The sequence below is a fragment of the Pseudopodoces humilis genome, chromosome 14 (genome assembly GCF_049639895.1).
Source record: "Pseudopodoces humilis isolate 2021_Gansu_Grassland_sample_001 chromosome 14, ASM4963989v1, whole genome shotgun sequence".
Lineage (NCBI taxonomy): Eukaryota > Metazoa > Chordata > Aves > Passeriformes > Paridae > Pseudopodoces > Pseudopodoces humilis.
Window position 1 is genome coordinate 8,246,363 of NC_142213.1, and position 17,259 is coordinate 8,263,621.

At 47.8% G+C, this 17,259-nt stretch overlaps 1 protein-coding gene across 2 annotated transcripts in view; it reads right to left on the minus strand.

The window, feature by feature from the left end:
• GNAO1 (G protein subunit alpha o1) overlaps positions 1–17,259 on the minus strand; it is a 140,991-nt gene that overhangs the window by 35,045 nt on the left and 88,687 nt on the right. For both annotated transcript variants that reach the window (XM_005526322.3, XM_005526321.3), the window contains exon 4: positions 12,821–12,981. In XM_005526322.3, coding sequence (XP_005526379.1) covers positions 12,821–12,981 — 161 coding nt within the window. The remainder of the gene's footprint in view (positions 1–12,820; positions 12,982–17,259) is intronic.

A 17,259-nucleotide genomic window follows, 5' to 3' on the forward strand; every position in this document is an offset into this window, starting at 1 on the left:
TCAGCAGAAGATTTGTTTATCATATATCAAAATAGCTCGATTGTTCTCACCAGGAAAGGCTGTCACCTGCTGGCCCCCCATTTTTCCTTTTTCCCTCTCTATTGGCACAAGCAACTTCAGAGGTCTATTATTACCTGTCACCACACACCCACCCCTGGGGTTGGGCTCCTGCAGTCCAGACAGTGGCTTGGGTTGCTCCCAGGTCTCTGCAAGAGTGGGCTGATCCCTGTGCTTAGCTCAAGATGCATCAGGGACATTTGTATGACAAAAGTGATTTGGGATACTCTGCATGGGACAGCTCAGCCACAAAGCTGGTGTGGCTTTGTGGAAGATGAGCTGAGGACACCACCTCAGAGGCATGTTCCTCCAGGAGGGCTGGGGAAAGCTGTCTGCACTTGAACTTCTTCAGACTTTCCTCTGTGCCCTGGGGACATGTCCCTGCCAGAAGCAGCATCTGCTGCCTGCCCATGGACCTGTCAGTGACCACATCTCTTGGGAGCAAGCCATGGGCCAAGGTGCTGCAGTAAGCCAGGTGGGCAGAGCAGGAGCTCCTCCCTGCTTTTGGGAAAAGTTTGATTGACCCAGGAGCACTTCACTTCCAGTGGGAGGATGGAGCTGGGCCAGAGAAACATTAGGTCTGGAAAACATCAGGAGTTCTTCCAGACATTGAGGGCTTTATTCCCAATAAATGCTTTTGGTGTGCTTCCTCTTGGCTGCAGGACGGGAGGAGATCACCTCGAGCAGATGGCTGGTTAGCAAAGCATCGCCCCTGCTCCCTGCTGCTGGAGAACCTCAGCTCTTGCTGAGCAGGATTGATGTGTCCTCCCAGCCTCCCATTGGAGCAGGGAATTACTATTAATCACACTTGCTTTAGGAGGAATAGAAGTATTAAGGGGATAGATGATTTGCCTGAGGACATGATGGGAAGTCTGTGGTGGCACTTGGAAGTCACTTTGGGTTTCCTAAAATGCAGTCAGGAGCTTTGACCACAAGACATTTCCGTATTGAGTTTTATAACCCTCAAGCAATATTCTTCCATGCTTTTAATAGAGATTTTGCCCACTTAGGGGCAGGTACTGCAAGGCTGGTAGAAACAGAATGTATTATATTAAGGCCTACTCTAAGAAAGAAATATATTCCCTACATAAAGAACAGCTAATAAAATGGTGTTACAATTGATGATTAAGTCACAAATTGACAAGTTAATGCATGAATTTGAGTGGAGATAAATAAATACTTTCTTCTACTTTTTTTTTTTTTGGTGAACAAACAAGGCTGAAAATGGATGTTGTCATGTACCTTTCTGCTCCATCCAATATAATTTCATGCATTCCTTTATGGATTTTGATGAGTTCTGCAGATCAATGACACAGCACTTAAACACAAGCTAAGCAGTAATTACAGATGCATGCAAGATTTATTCATCTGGTGGCACTGCACCAGCTGATGGAAGAATCAGCCGTATCCAATCAATGTTTGAAGCTTCTCAAAATACAGAGGTTTTTTGGCTCCCACTGCAAAGTGAAAATAGAAATAACATCCTGAATCCCAGGAATGCCTCCTTAGGTCCATACAGGGTAAGGCTGCAGGATGAATCTGGGTTATATCTGCACTGTTGCTTGTCCCTTGCCTCTGCATCCCCATAAGTATTTTTCTTGTGGGGGTCTTCTTCACATGCTCACTGCACGACCCACCAGTCCCCAGCGCTGAGGACCGGATTGCTGAGATTTAAGGCATAAGTAAGGAAAAAGAAGAAGCATTGCAGAGAAAAGGGCCATGAAGCAGGCTTGTCCCACGTGCCCAGGCCTGGTGTGCACAGGCAGGGAGCCAGCATGACGTGTCACACTGTGGTGTCGAGGGAGCACCTGCGGGACCATAGCTGAAACCACAGAGGTGCGTAATGTGGCACTGTTGTTATGGGAACACGTGGCAGGGGAGGCAGGGTAGCATGTGTAAAGAAAGAAAGTGGATTTTGTCCTATTTTTCTTCAGGCTTTCCTTGTTGATGCGAGCTATCCATTGATATAGGAGGTGTCCCCTTACATTGCTCCCCACTGTCACCACAGGATGTACTGACAAGCCAAGGAGTCTCACACTGTGATGATCTTTGCTGGGACTTCAGAGAAGGTGCTGATCTGACACCTTGCACTGCCAGCCCTGAGTGCAGGTGGGACTGGATCGAGACTGTGGATCAGGAGATTCAGCTCTTTATCATGTGTGGGGGAAGAGGCTCTTCCATCTCCAAGTGTGGTCCCCTGGGCAGGGTATAGTAATTGAGTTCCTGGGCAGAAATATGCAGCCTTTTTTCCTGAATTTGTTTGTAACTTCTGCATTTGTGTCATTTCTCTGTTTATGCATTTTTGTTCAACAGGAAGGTCCTCTGGGGATTTCTTCATGTGAAGTTGCTGCTTTAACATTAGTTTAATTTAGGCAAAGGTTTTTGCCTGGACTCCATTATCAATTCCCAGCTCTCAGCATCTGCTAACTAGCATCAGCCACCCCTGCCTCTTTCTTTCTCCTGTTCCTGCCCATGGCAGATTTGGCATCACTGCTCAGCACACTGGTGCAGTATTTCTCATGTTGGGGACTGCAAGATCATGGATCTGTTTAACTGCAAATGTTTAAACTGACATTAATGATGCTCAGTAGGATGTACTGGCTGGTGTTTCCCTGAAGGAGGATTTGGAAATGGTTCTTATGCTATTGCCAAACCTTACATACCAACAGTGATACTGAGGGATTGAGAAATTCTGATTTATACCACTAAAAATGCTGTAAAAGCCTCAGAGCTACAGTGACTGCTCACATGGTGTTTCACGGACCAGGCATGCAGTTTTCGAGTGCTAAATTTCTTTTCAATGCTGCCGTTCCCAGCAAACCTGCTGCTCAGCACTGGGGTAGCCCAGCAAGGAAGGAGTTACAATGACACAAAGTGCATTGTAAATCCCCAACAAAAGACTTGGACTAACCACCAAAACCAGAGCTGACACTTCTTGGCGTGGCTGCATGGTGCAGTTTGTGCCTGGCTTTCCTCTCCCCTGTATCTCCTCCTTCCCCTCCCAGCAGCATGGAGTAGGTGCTGCCTAAAATCTAGGCTCACAACCATTTCTCCTCTTTTTTTGACAATAAATTCAGTCTCTGGAAAGTGTCAGGGTGCCCAGGGACCTTTGAGGAAGTCCCTTCTCCAGGCACTCAAGCATTCAAATCCATTAAATGTATTGGAGGTGGGGAAGGTTGTAAGCATGAGGATTTTGGCATAAGGATGAGTGCTCACTCTGCTGTTCTCCAGCCTCCTTCTGCTGTCATGAACAAACAGAGAAACTTGCCCAGAGCCTGTGCCCACAAAGCAGTGAGCGTGTGCCGGCCCCTGACAGTCCCTGCAGGAATACCCTGAGAGCTGGGCAGGTGGAGAGGCAGCTTGGGGGGTAACAGGGTTTTCTGGGTGGACTGACAATACAGAAGTTTTGGATTTGGATGTGTGTGATATGTCAGTGGTCTGAAGGCAAGGAACAAACATGGGGAAGATGAAACAATAGCTCACACACAGTCTCTGTTATTTTTACCGTAATAGTGTAGAAGATGGAAGAATGGCCTGATATTAACCTAGCACTAGCTAGTCCCAACTAGTGTGTGGCAGGAGTAAAAAAAAATATAGGAAAAGGTCAAAAATCTGTCTGCAGTGTATTAGGCCCCGTGTGCTGATGGGGCTCGTGCCCAGCTTGTATGGTAGAGCAGCACGTGAGCAGTGCTGTGGCAGCATCACATTTGTCTGCCTTCAGTTCTGCTGCCCAGATCAATGATAGTCTCATCTGTGAATGCTCTGGGGAAAAAGAGGTGCAAACAAACCCCTTGTCAGGTTTCCAAGAGAGGGAGGAGGCAGGAAGGCCACCCCTGGCACTGACCCAGCCCTGGAGTGCTGGTCTCCACAGGGCTGGAGTAAAACCCCAAGGAAAAGCACAGCCCCATTGCCGCCTGCACAGCTTGCGCCTAAATGCCTCTGGTGCCAGGTTTCTCCCAGGACACTCCCTTTACCCACCACACACACGGCACTGGCCGTGTCCAAACACGTACCCGTGCTGCTGAGTCCTGGAGAAAGGACTCCGAATTTCCCCTCTTCCCACCCAAAATGCAGCTCCACGGCTGGGGGCTGAATGTTGGCTCAGCACATGTGCTGGATAAGCAAGACACAAAGTGCTGTTTGCTCCAGGGCTAATTCGAGCTATTGTATCGATTAGTCTGTGAAAGAATCGGTGCCCTGAGCTCCACAGATCGAATCCCAGCCCACAGACCCGTCTCGAACAGGTGCTGGGACCGTGTTCCCGTGGGGCTCCCCCATCCGTGCCTGCCCAGCCCCGCCGGCTCCAGCCTCGCTCCGCCGCCGCCTCCGCTGCTCTCGCCACCGTGCGCGTCAGCGCCTCATAAACAGCCCCGTGCTCCTGTCCCCAGCGGGGACCGCGACAGGAGCTGCAGCCTGCTGGCCTCCCAAGGGCCCGGGGAGCTCTGCCATCCCGACAGAGGCTGTGCCACCCTCCCTTCATGGGTACACATCTGGTGCTTCAAACCCATCGTTGCCTAGTCCTGTGATTTTACAGCGTGCCGCAACGTTTGCTACTCTTCGTCTGCTTTTCTTTCCCCTTAATTTTTATTCTCTCAAGCCTCTCAAGGCTGGTATTAGATGGGCTATTTGCTTAAGGAAATAAAAAAGGGCTTTCCAGCTCTCCTGTTCACAGAAAAAAAGGCTTTAAAGTACAAGTCAGAGGGTTTAGGAAGCAGCAGATAAAAGCAATTTTCCAATGGTTCTCTTAATAAAAACAGAGTTTTAGCTAAGCTTGTGATTGGTTTTGGATTTAACTCTTAACCTTAAAGTTGGATTTTGGATAAAACTCCTAACCTGGGTATGGGAATGCTGCATTCTTCTAGTGGGAAATGTGAGCGTGTGCACTGTCTGGTCCCCAGGAGGGGGTGGGCAGAATGAGTGGCAGCAGCTGCACACCTCTAGCAGTCAGTCAAAAGCTTTTGGAGATTTCCTGCACCATGGGGCCTGATGAATTGCACCACTCTGGCACAGTGGTGCCAGATCCCTGAGCAGGGCACAGGATGGGGAATGGGCTGATCCACAGAGGAATCAGAAACTGTAAAGGAGGGGAAAGGAAGATAACTGCATCCTGAGCACACAGAGCTGATCTGTCCAGCTTGGCAAGGCTTGTCCTAAGCTGGAGTGGCTCCTCTTGGGCTGCCCATGGCTGGTGCAAGCAGCTCTGCCCCAGAGTTCTGCTACATGCTCCCTGGACTGCAGCAAAGTCCTTTTTCAACTTTTCCTTACAAACTGGGGTGATTTCTGGGATAGGACTTGGGGAGGGAAGGCACAGGCGGCTGTGCATCATCTCCCCATCACACTGCCACCACTGGTGCCTGCAGACACCACCAGTGTGGGAAACAGCTTGCTCCATCGTGGAGCCTGGCTACAAAGAAATCCCTGCGTTCCTGCCATTCTTTTCCATTTAAGGATTTCAAACAGATAGCAAATACATCAGGAAACCACATGCCACCGCCACGCTCACCTCCCAGCATCACAGATGGTGCCAGACCTGACGCCAGCCGTGTGAAGAGCCTCGGCATGGTGGTCTCCTGACAGATTGTCCTGCAGACACACTGCAGAATCAGGAGGCTGAGAGCAGCCGGATGGTCCCACGTGGTCACACGCATTGCTGGGGGACAGGGCTCTGAGCCCCGGGTGCACAGAGCCGGGTGCTGACTAGCTGGCATAAAGCAGGAATCACACACAGGGGAGGACATATGCCTTGCTAGAGCTATCCAATTCCCAAGGAGCTTCTAGGAGCAATAGTTGCCCTGAAAGCCTCTCTGGTGCACTCCTCAGGAGGTGCCCCATCTCCTGCCCTCAGCTTGTGAGTGATGCTGTTTGTCTTGCAGGGCAGGGTGTGATGGTGGAGCTGGGGGCACACGGCACATCAAGGGTGCGGAAAGGGAGAGGGAAGCTTGGATTCCTTGGCTTTGCAGGGGAGGAGGAGCAGGGGCTGCGAGTTCCCAGGAGAGTCTGGACTCCCTGGCTGTGAAGCTGCATCCCAGCACTGCCATGCCGCGGTGTGATGAGGAGATCGGGGTGAAAGGTGGGAGACGCAGTGAGGGGCTCACTGCAGGGTGTGAGTGCTGCCTGTGGAAGGGCAGAGCTGGTGGAAGAGGGAGGCTGCAGCCAGCAATAGGGGCAGCAGTGAAAAAACAAACCAAACGGAACAAAAAAAAACCAACCCCAACCCTTGGTGGAAGTCTGCCAGCTCCAGCTGGTTTCATAAGGACATTTCAGCCTAAAAATACACAAATACTCAGCCAAAAAAAGTCAAATCTTTCTGCGCCGAATCTGTCACCCACAGCCCTTCACAAGGCAGGAAGAAATTCCTGTTGGGTCTGTCAGCCGGAGATGAGAACAGATTATCCGGGGTTTAGGACTACGGTTCAGCAGGCTTCCTTGGGGGGATGCCCTGTGCTGTGTTTATAGATGGTGCTGGCTGCTCCTCACCACTAAGCAAAATGTGAAAGGAGAAGAGATCATTTCCAAGTTCTTGCAGTGTCTCCTCCTCTAGGCAATGTGAACTACCTCAGCTCCTACCCTTTTGGTATGAGCTTTGCCAAAATGGGGACGGCCCTGATCTGATGAGTCCATTTATTTGTGTCTCATTAAATAACAATTTAGTTAGTCAAGATGTCAAGATTTTACTAATCCCAGACCAAAGACAACACGGTTACGATGCACCACAGAATGAAAAATGGCAGGGAGGTAATGGGCACTGCTGTGCCTTTGTCCTCAAGGAATGAACTACCTATGTAGCTTCTCTGCTCCTCCTTGCAGGGCAGTCTGTATCTCCTGTGTCTCTTCAGAGCTGTGCCCCAAAAGAGGGTGGGTCTGGTGGAGCTCTGCCTCTGCCCTGGGGGTCTGAGAGGGGCCAAGTGGGATGGGCACTATAACAAGATCCAATGTCTTATGATGATGTTGTTATGCAGAGTCCTGCAGACCTGTGCCTGTGAGTTTTCTGCCAAAGAAGCTCAATTCTCCTGCTCTCCTTTCAGAGTTTGGTGGGATAGGGAGGTGAGCGTCACTTAACACCTGCTGTCAGGATAATCTGATGTGGTCTCCCCTCTGCTTTGGGCCAACAGAGACAGCCTCTGGAGAGTTTGTACCCAATTTTGGTGAAATTCTGTGTTTCAGGTGGGTGAAGACTGAAGGGGAGATGCTGGAAAACATCAGCCGATTTAAAAAACAATGTCTTTCCTATTGTGTTCTTCCTGCACCTCACATCAACCCTAGATGAAGCCATATAACAACAGTAATTCCTTAATTTATGAAGATAATAAAGAAACCTAAGACCTGTACCAAGCCCAAATACTGTTAGACTATAACAAGCTGAGGCTCAGATAGCCTGTGTCTCCCTCACCTTGCACTGACAAGAAACAGCCCCACTCCAGAGCCAGCACCAGCAGATATTGCAGAGCTGCTCCTCCCTGGAAATAGATTTGCATCTCATTTGTGGGAATGGAGCAGGGTTGGTGATTCCAGTCAAGCAGCTTTGGCCTTTATGGACTGTTTTGTTTTTCTTGTTGTAGGGGGAACTTGATTATTCAGAGCTGGTGGGCATATTTACTTGCTGGGGTAAATTAAACCATAAATTCAGACAAATGTACCTACCTCTACACTTGTGATGTATTTTTCCTTTCTGCTTTATTGGGCTCCAAGACACAAAGGTGGATTGTTCAATAAACAGCACAATGCAAGTCATCCCAATTAATTGGATTGTTCCATTTATGCTGCTACTGCCTCCAATTAAATGCAAGGGAGCGCAAGTGACAGGCACGAGTAAGATGGGTGTGCAGAAAACCATATTCTAATGCAAAAGCTGTGATGAGAAAATGGAATCTACACACCTGATGGGAATATTAATGCAAAACCTTGACCTATAATTTTTCTTTCTTCAGTCTGAGTGTGCCAGAAACAATTGCAGCTCATTAAAATGGATCATCTCCAGACACTCATGCATAATGACCAAGTCCCACAAGTCCCATGGTTTAAATGTTTGCCTTGCTGGTGAAGCCAGCAAAGTAAATGTTTAGACCATAGGACTTGTGGGATGTGGACATTATCATAGAGCTGCATGGTCCTGCATGACTAGACACAGGAAACTGCAGCAAGCCTTGAAGACCCTTTGTCTCTTTTAAACCCAGTGTTATCAGAGAAAGAGCGAAGGGAAAAAAAAACCAAATCCAAGACCGCCAGTGTGGGCTGGACCTCTGGAGTTCATCTGGCCCATCCCCTGTTCAAAGCAGGACCAACTTCAAAGTTCAATTCAGTTTGAAAGTTAGCTCAGGTGGCTCAGTGCTGAGCACTTCCAAAGATGGAGATTTTACAGCCTCTCTGGGCAGTCTATTCCGATGCTGCCTTGTCAGGGCTCAATCTGGAAGCCATTCACCACATCACAACAACATCTGGCTCTACTTTCTTAACTGCCCTTTTGGTGCAAAGTGTGTGTTGGCACGTGGGATGCAGTAAGTATCGGTAGGGAAGGTGATAGCATCGTGCAAAGACAATTCTTTTGCAAGGAAAATAAATCAGAAAACAGTCCCACACAAGATGGGGTGAGAAGGAAGGCACTGCAGTATTTTATTCTGAGTCTGGTGCCGTTTTTCTGTAAGGCACTGCCAGACCAGTTCTTGAAGATGGAACAACCAAAATATTGTCCAGTTTGGGCTTGGTACAGACTTGAGATGTCAATGCTGTGGTTAGCTGTGGTAGAGCAACAAACACAATTGCATCTCTCTTTCTCCACTGAGCAGTGAGGTCTGTATCCCTCTTCAGAGGCACCTCTCCCTCCCTTGGCTCCTGATGGAGGGAGCCAAAGGCAACAAGCTTCCTAGCCCTGACACCTCTGATATGTGTGAAGATGGATGGGTTGAATGCAGGCCTAAAATATTTTACATTTTCACGGTAGTTTCACAGCCCTGGCATTATCAAATGATCTTTCAAAGTACTTGGAAGCAGGAGGAGAAGAACTTGAGAGAGGTTCTAGCTTTTTTGTGTCTGTGTACTTGCAAACTGTCTCTGCCTACACATCTTGCAGGGCCTGTTCCTGTTTGGATATGCACACGGAAAATCAGTGCTCGGGTGGATGCTCTGTCTGCTCCATTTCCCCCTCAAGTTTGGAGGCTGTTCAAAGCAGGTCCCCATCCCTGGGTGGTTAAGATCAGACTTGCCCTGTGTGCTGCACTCCACTGACCAGCCTAGTTAGGAACTCGAGGCTAGGAAACACAAGACAATTTTAAAATCTGAACAAAAGTAGGAGATTAAGGAAACCAGCTGGAAACCTCTATTTTGCTGATTTTGAAAGCAAAATATGGGTCACAGATGTGCTTCCACAGACAGAAACTGGCTGGAGAAGAAAAAGACATCGGCATTGCCCAGACTCTTTGATGATCAGAGGTAGATTTAGCTCTTAGGCATAGAGACAAGAAAGGAAGACGAGACTAAGTAGGAATAAAAACATAATCAAGATATTAGGAATGTGGAACGCAAGCCACCCATAAATTTGCCTTAGGGAACTACGAAAAAATGCAGTAACAAAAAAAGATGAAACCAATTGCTACATCTTACTCTCTTCCCTTGTCTTGCCATCCTTATGATTTTGCTTTTTGCAGTCCAAGACACAGGGGGTCCATTACAGAACCTTCCCTCTTCCTTGATCATGTTTTTTTCTTTGCAAAAGTTCTGTTTTTGCTCCTTTGCAGTAGCTATGAAATCCTTGCTAAGGACCAGCTGACTTTAGAGCCCAAAAGAAACAAAGCTTTGCAGGAAATCCATACTGTCTGCATGTATCAGAGGCTAGAAAGCCATGTGCTCTGGCCCATCTGTCTCCAGAAGGGAGCTAATACTTCTTGTTTAGTCTAACACAAAAGATTAAACTTATTTTCAGTGAAATTGATGACAGACTGATAAGAGCCATGCTGCCGACCCTTGCAGGCTGTTGGTTAGCCTGTGACTTGGTCTCCCAGGGGCTGCAACAGAAGGCCTGTTGTTCCAGTCATTTAAAAAAACTCAAGGTAAAGCACTGGAAGAGCAATTAAGGACAACAGCAGCACTGACTCAGAGAAGCCCAGGTGATGGTTCCTCAGAAATAGCCAAGCAGCAGGGGGAGGTTCTGAAAAGCACTCAGGGCATTTGGTGGGTGGTTTCTGGGGTGAAGGGAAGTGCCAGAAGCACTCCTGAAGGTCTCAACCTGTGCTGGCTATGACCTGGTCACTTGGTGCCTTCAGGCTTTGTGGCATGTGCTGAGCAGCCATGCAGCACAATCACCAACTCCTGCAGGGAACTTCCCTCCTGCCAGCAAAATGCCAGTTCCTACAGCTTAACACCAAGAGAAGCCTGAAATGAAATGCTAGTGCAGCTCACTCCCTGTCAGTGTTTTTCAGACTTTGAGGAACTTATAATTCTGTTCTTGTCTAGAATTTATTTTTCTCAGCCCTAATGAAAACACATTTTGTAGTTGTTAGTGTTTCAAATCGAGTATCAGTGTCAATAAAGACAAGCCTTTTCCCATGGTGGGAAAAAATATAAAACTGTCTCAAATCTTCCACTCATGCAAAAGTAAACAACCCCAAAGCATTGAAGAATTCAATAAAATATATGCCTCTTTTCACTGAGAGTCCACTGGGCTTGAATAAGTGCCAACTGAGCTCTCACTTGCACCACCATCTCCTGATGGCACCAGGGCCTAGCAGTGTAGCAGGACGTGTGATGGTGCCCTGCCATGTGAAAGCATCTCTGATCCCAGGGGTGGAACCACCAGAGGCTCCTAAACACCAGCAGGGCTGTAAATGAGAAGGACTTTGTTCTCTCCAGCTTCCTCATCCAACCTAACCCAGAGAAAAAAGGTGTCCAGCCACAGCACAACTCACAGTGCAGCTAAGGAGAGAGGCAGCACAGCACTCCCCTGGCAAGGAGGGTGATCCATCCTCATCTGGATGCAAGAGATTTTGTCAGAGACACCAGAATTCATTTGGCTGGGCTGCAGCCCCAGATTGAAATTGCTGTGAATACTACAGCACAGCCTCTTCAGTTGATGTCTAGAAACTGCTTGTGGTTTCAGAGCTCTTGCTGATGAATTGCCCAGCAGCTGGTCATATTGGGAAGGCTCTACTTATTATTTTCAACTGCTATCTTGCATGGAAGGAAAATCAAAATACTTTCCTCAAGGTAATTGGCTCTAAAACAATTGAAGATTTTTCCACAAGGTTGTAGTGCAATTAGGACTGGCATTTTAGATAATTTATTTCTCTAAAGGTATGTTTATGCTACCATACCCTTACTTTGTGGGGAAAAAAAAAAGAAGAAGAAAAAAGCTGATGGCAAGAGAAAGCTGATTTTGCTATTACAGGCAATGAAATATAGATTAAACCACCTAGTACTGATTAAAAGGCAGCAGAATGCCAGGATCATCTCTGAGGTGTGATCATGGTTGGGTAGGATGCTGTGTCACCAAGCACTGATATGCAGGTTTCCCATTCAGTTTTCCATCAACGCCAAATGATGTGTCATCACTTGCCTTCTGCTGCAGCCCCTCAAGAGCTGCACTCCCCAGCTGCCCTGCCAGCTTGGATGGGAGCAGCTGGTGCAGCTGTGAGCACCAGCCCCACCACACAGAACAAAACCAGCAGCCACACCACTGCCTAGGTTGTGTTTTGATAGATATCCAGGAACACCCCAAGCAGAGACGCCAAACAATCCAAACATGCAATAACAACTCCAGAAGTGCATGAAACAGCTGGTGAACTTGATTTGGGATATAGGGACAGCCAAAAGCATGGACATAGCATTGCCCGGCACCATTGGGAAGCCTCTATTTCCCTGACTACCAAGAGGTCCAAGAGTACAACTGAGGAAACCAATGCTCTCTGCCTGCCTGTTCCTTATGTTTGTACTTAACCACCTTTGGCTGACTCTTGCCCAAGACACAGTCCAGGGCCAGGGGAATTTTGCCTGACTGCAACAGATGCTGTGATTGAAATTAGGGGATGAAAACCTTTAGTCTCCTGGCCTAGGTGGAAGCAAATTAATTGGATCAATTATCATTACAAATGGATCTGAACTGAAACTGGGGAGACACGGAATGTCTCTTCAGAGCCACAGCAGCCATTTACGGGCAGATGTCCAGTCCTTATGACAGTATGAACCAAAGCCATGGATTCAGACAATCACCATTGAATGACACCTGGATGTGGTCTGTAATTGTAGAGAAGCCACTGACTGTATTACAAGAGGAGCTCAATGGCCCTGGAAAGGTAAAGACATCCCTTACCCTTGGCTGTAACCCAGCTGGCCCATCAGTACACCATACAACTATGGAAGTACAGTGGGAAAGAAAAGCAAACAGAGGAAAGAAAAGCAAAGCCAAGAGCTGTACTGCTGTACAAAGCAGGTGATCACACCCTTCTACTTTCCATCAGATAGACAAAGGAGCCATCTGCTGTGCCTACAGGTTGATCTGCCTATATTTGCTAGATCCATGTTTGCAAAAACCTACCCAGAGACATTAGGGAGCAATTTGGGAACCTGGCCTTGGGGTCACAGACCTGACCCCAGACTGGCCAAGAGGGGACATGACTGTCCTGCCTGATCCTTTGGACTGTGCAGCACCCCGTGACACAACACACATCCCAGACTGTAAGCAGAGACATGTTCAGTTCCACTGCCATGAGGTCATTCACTTCAGTTAAAACTTAAATCCAAATGCAGCTTCTTAACGTGAAAGAGGGCTACTCACTATTGGGCTGAGTCGTTAAGTTGATATTCCCGGGACCGGTTGAAGCATTCTTGGATCCCAGAGTCTGCCCAGAGCCTCATCATAGCTGACAGCAGCTCTGGAGAGAAGGGCTCTGTGTCCTCCATACGACTTACGACATCACAGACCATCTTGGCATCAGCCTGCAGAGGAAAGAAACAAGAGGTCACATAGATGCTCAAGGCAGAATTTGGAGCCAGAGATTTCAGAAACAGCTCACCAAACCATCAGGAGTAAAAAGGCTGTGTTTCTTGGGATAGGGCTTTAGCATCTACACTGTGTGATCTAGCTGAAAGGGCAAAAGGAGAATAGAGGAAGGAAATCACAAGGAAAAAGATTGTTTGTACAATCCACCTCATATAAGCAAGTATTTCTATTCAACAGACAAAGCAGTCTGCACTGGACATGTGTGGAATTTCATAGGAACAGAAATTCATACATGTACAAGGATATTTAAAATTGTTAGCAACAGTGCCTGCTTTAACTGAATGTGGAACCCTGCTGAAGTGGGGGCTTTTTATCAGAAAGAACAGCAGAAAGACTCCAGAAACAATTTTTTCCAGATGCTGGTTTATTGCTTTTCCTGAATTCTTGTTCTTTGCTATGAGCCCCTGCTATGAAGGCTAATTCATGTTAATGCAGACCACCTTGGCTGGCTGTGGTGCTGTGTGACTCAGAGGGAGAGGAATCTCCCACAGTTATGGAGCATGGCAGTGAGGGCAGGCCCAGCTGGCCATTTTCAGATGGAGTCTTTTTTGGTTTGAAAAATGAGATTCACTGGGACAGCAGCTTTTCCAGGAGGATAGTGCTCTGACACAATTTGGGTCTGGAAGATGTCTCAGATTTAGGATGGGAACGTCTAGACAGCCTTGGAATAACTGAGTTCAGCCCCCCTGTAATAGTTCATAGTGGCTGATGCTTCACTTGTTTGTGAAGCAGGACACTCAAATTCATGACCCCCTTTGCTTGCTTTGCAAGAAGTAAATGACCCACAGCACCCACAGACTCCTGAAACCTTTGGGATGTTGACTAATCTGCTGAGTTTTTCTTTCATTGCTTTGAAAATGTCTCATATTTCTACTAGCTGAAACAAACCCTATTATTTTTGCTATAATTAATTGGAAAATAGGAGGTCTTGTTCCTTGTGTCTGTGCAGCAACCTTGTGAAGACAACCTTCTTGTTTTACTACTTGATCTCTTGTCTGCCAGACTGAACCCAGTCTTGGCCAAATGCAGGTAGAAATCTTTGCCTTCCAGGGTGTTTGCTTTAAGCCAGCTAGTGCAGACCAGAAACACAAATCTTGAGAGGGGAGTGCAGGCTCTGCCCATGCTTTGCTGGCTACAATTAGAAGTGCCATCATTGAGGAGCACCACAATAATCTCGTTGTATGGATGGGAATGACAAGTGTATGACAGGACCTGCATGATCAGGATCCAAACTCTGTAGCCTCTTTGTTGAACTCTGAAACTGTGGAAAAATTGCAGGGCACCAAACTGAAAGCACTGAAGACTGAAGCTGCTGGAGATTTCAGTGCTCAGTGAAAAAGCCTCAGATGCCCTGAACATCTAGCCTTTATGGGCTGAAGAAGTCTCAGTACTGTATGTCTCAGTACTGTATCCCATGAAACTTAATGGGGTGGACTCTATGCTTTGAAGGCTTTATGAACATAAAATCTTTCTCACAGAGCACTTAACTTCATATTTTAGTGCCCAGGAATCCTCCCAGCCCTCTGTGCACTCTGCTCATTTTGGAGAGAAAAGTATTGGTGACTCACACCTCAAAGCCAAGACAAACGAAGAACCTTGAAGAGTTCAGTTAATTTCAAAAGCTTGTTTTCTGCCCCGGAGTGCTTTGTGAGCTGAGTGAATATTCATAAATCATCCGTATGGTTTGCCTGCCCTGCTGGAGCTGCAATTTTGCTCTTTTCACAGACTCTAAATGACATAAAACCTGCTAATGGCTGCGGTCTGTCTTGGCGCCATTATTTGTGCATGGGTGATGCAGGAAAAGGATCCATGCTTCCAGTCAGGTAGAAGAATGTCTTTCTATGTTATCTTGACTGCTGGAGGGGGTTATAGGTGTAAGTCACAGATCTGTCCATCTGTCTGCAATGGCAAAGCACATTTGAAGCTCTCCAGCTGTCATGGGCATGGTCTGGGCTTCTTCTGAGTTTTGTGGATTTAACTGCAGGCTGCTTTTTGCAAAATATCAGAGGGAAGGGCACAGTCATATTTTCTGTGCTGGGAAATAGTTGCATCACCTTTTCAGCTACTGAGACTTGTGGCAGTTCCCCGTGAGTAAGATCCAGCATAGGGGGGTTTTGAGCAGAAGACAGAGATGAACAGCAATGCCGAGGCAGAATGGGAGTGACCAGGCACAGACATTTCTGGCTGTAGTTATCTGTGAGTCTGTTGGGTTAGAAGTGGGGCTGAGCATATAGGGCAGGGGATTATTTTGGTACATGCTCCTCTGCAGTCACTGGAGGTCCCTTTTGGGGACAGGAGAGGCTGTCCTCCCACAGCATGGAGACCTGCCTGCAGGGCAGACTGAGAGCAGGCTGAAATGGGAAGAATGTGAAGGAAAGTTTAGTGCTCCTGCTGAACAGTAATAAAAATATTCCAGACTTAGTTTTATTTTGCAGAGTGAACCACTGAACTCTTGGTTTTACAGATCCAGAAAAAGCAGGTTAAATGAGTACTTTTAAAGATACCCCTTCCCCCTACCAAGGCTGAAGTCCCTCTGTCGAGGAGCATGGGGCCATCGAGGAGTTCAGGCATTTGTTAGATGATTTAATGAGCAATTAAGGATCCAAGAAGAGAAGATACCCCTTTCTTTTCTCACTCTCCAGGCTGTGTCTCAAGCTGGGAATGACATTAAAATCTCCAACTCCCCCTGGGCCCAGCAGGTAGATTTTTAAATACTGCCTGATTGACTTTTCCCTGCCTGCCTCCCCCGGGTCTGCTGCTCCTGCTATTCCCGAGGTGAGAGGAGCCGAGCCTCCCGCCAGGCTCTGCCTCTGTACTTCAGCCAGCAATTAAATAAAGCAAAACAAAACAGGCCAACAGCCCCCCCGCCACTCCCCTGCCTTGCAGTTCCCATCCAACAGGGCTGTTGTTAATGAACATCACGGTGATATTTAAGCTACCTCGGGAGCTAAAAATAGGCAGTGCTTGGCCCCTGGGATTGCTGGAAGGAGCTACAAAATGGTGCAGGGCTCATTCCACCACTGCTGCCTCTGCCTTTCCCAGCTGCTCTGTCTCCCGTCTCCTCGGAACGAGACATCTGGGAGGAGGATAAGAGGTCAGGCTGGTCTCCTTCATGCTGGTTCTTATCCAGCATGAGCATCCTAGCCTATCTCTGCAGCACTCCCACACCTCCTGCTGCTGCTCCCCAATGGCTTGCATTTTCCATAGCAGGTGAAACCCTAACACCTGAGCTGAATGCCTTTGGGCTGTTCATTATGGAGAGTGGGATTTGTCACTTTGTGTCATTCCTGAATGCTGATTGCATCCACCTACAGCAGGAGAATTAAAGCCGGCTGGGCATGGCCTGGGGAGACAGCTGAGCTTAGAGACCATGGTAAGGTGAAATTGTACATCCAGGCTTTAGGTATCAGGCCAAGAGACAAAAAACTCTGCTGAAGAACAAACCTACACTCTGGCTGGGGAATGGAGAGGGCTCTGTAAGGCCAGAGCAGTGTCTGAAACCCACAGGCAGATGTGAACAAGAAGCTTGTAAACACAGCGGGAAGTTGGCATGTGTTATTCCTAACCCCAGGTTGCCTACCTGTGCACCACACTTTTGGTATAAATCCAGTTCAGAAAGGGATCTGCTCTCTCCCTAACCTGGACATGACTGCAGTTATTTAATTGTCTCCCATATGTCACTGTCACCAGGCTCACAGCCTGTGCTCAGCATACAAACTTGTGACTTCACTTGCAACAGCCACACAGCCCAATTAATGTGTTACCTGGCTGGAAGGGAGAGGGGCCCTTCCCTGCAGTCTGACACTACTGGCAGCTGCGTTTGTCTCTGCAAACAAGTTATTTTCTATCATACCGATACAGTTCACCCCTAATTACTCGTTCCTCACCACCACCCATGACTGGTGCCCACGAAGATACCAGCAGAGCTGCACAATGAAGGTACCAGCAAAGCTGCTCTGCGGCCCTGGCTGCTGCAGAGTCACACTGGAGTAGGACTCAGGTCCCCATCTCTGAGTATCCCAGGGCAAACCCTGGCTCTGACCCTTTGAAGTTGCCTGGACACTGACTAGGAGACTTTCCCCACCCCCCCACCCCCCAAAAAAAAGGAATAGTTTTCTGGAAGGGGAAATTTAAGGGAGAGGCAAAACCTTGTGTGAAGCTGTGTGGTACAAATATGCTAAACCCTGTAAGGGCTGTGCTGTGTTACAGCCACT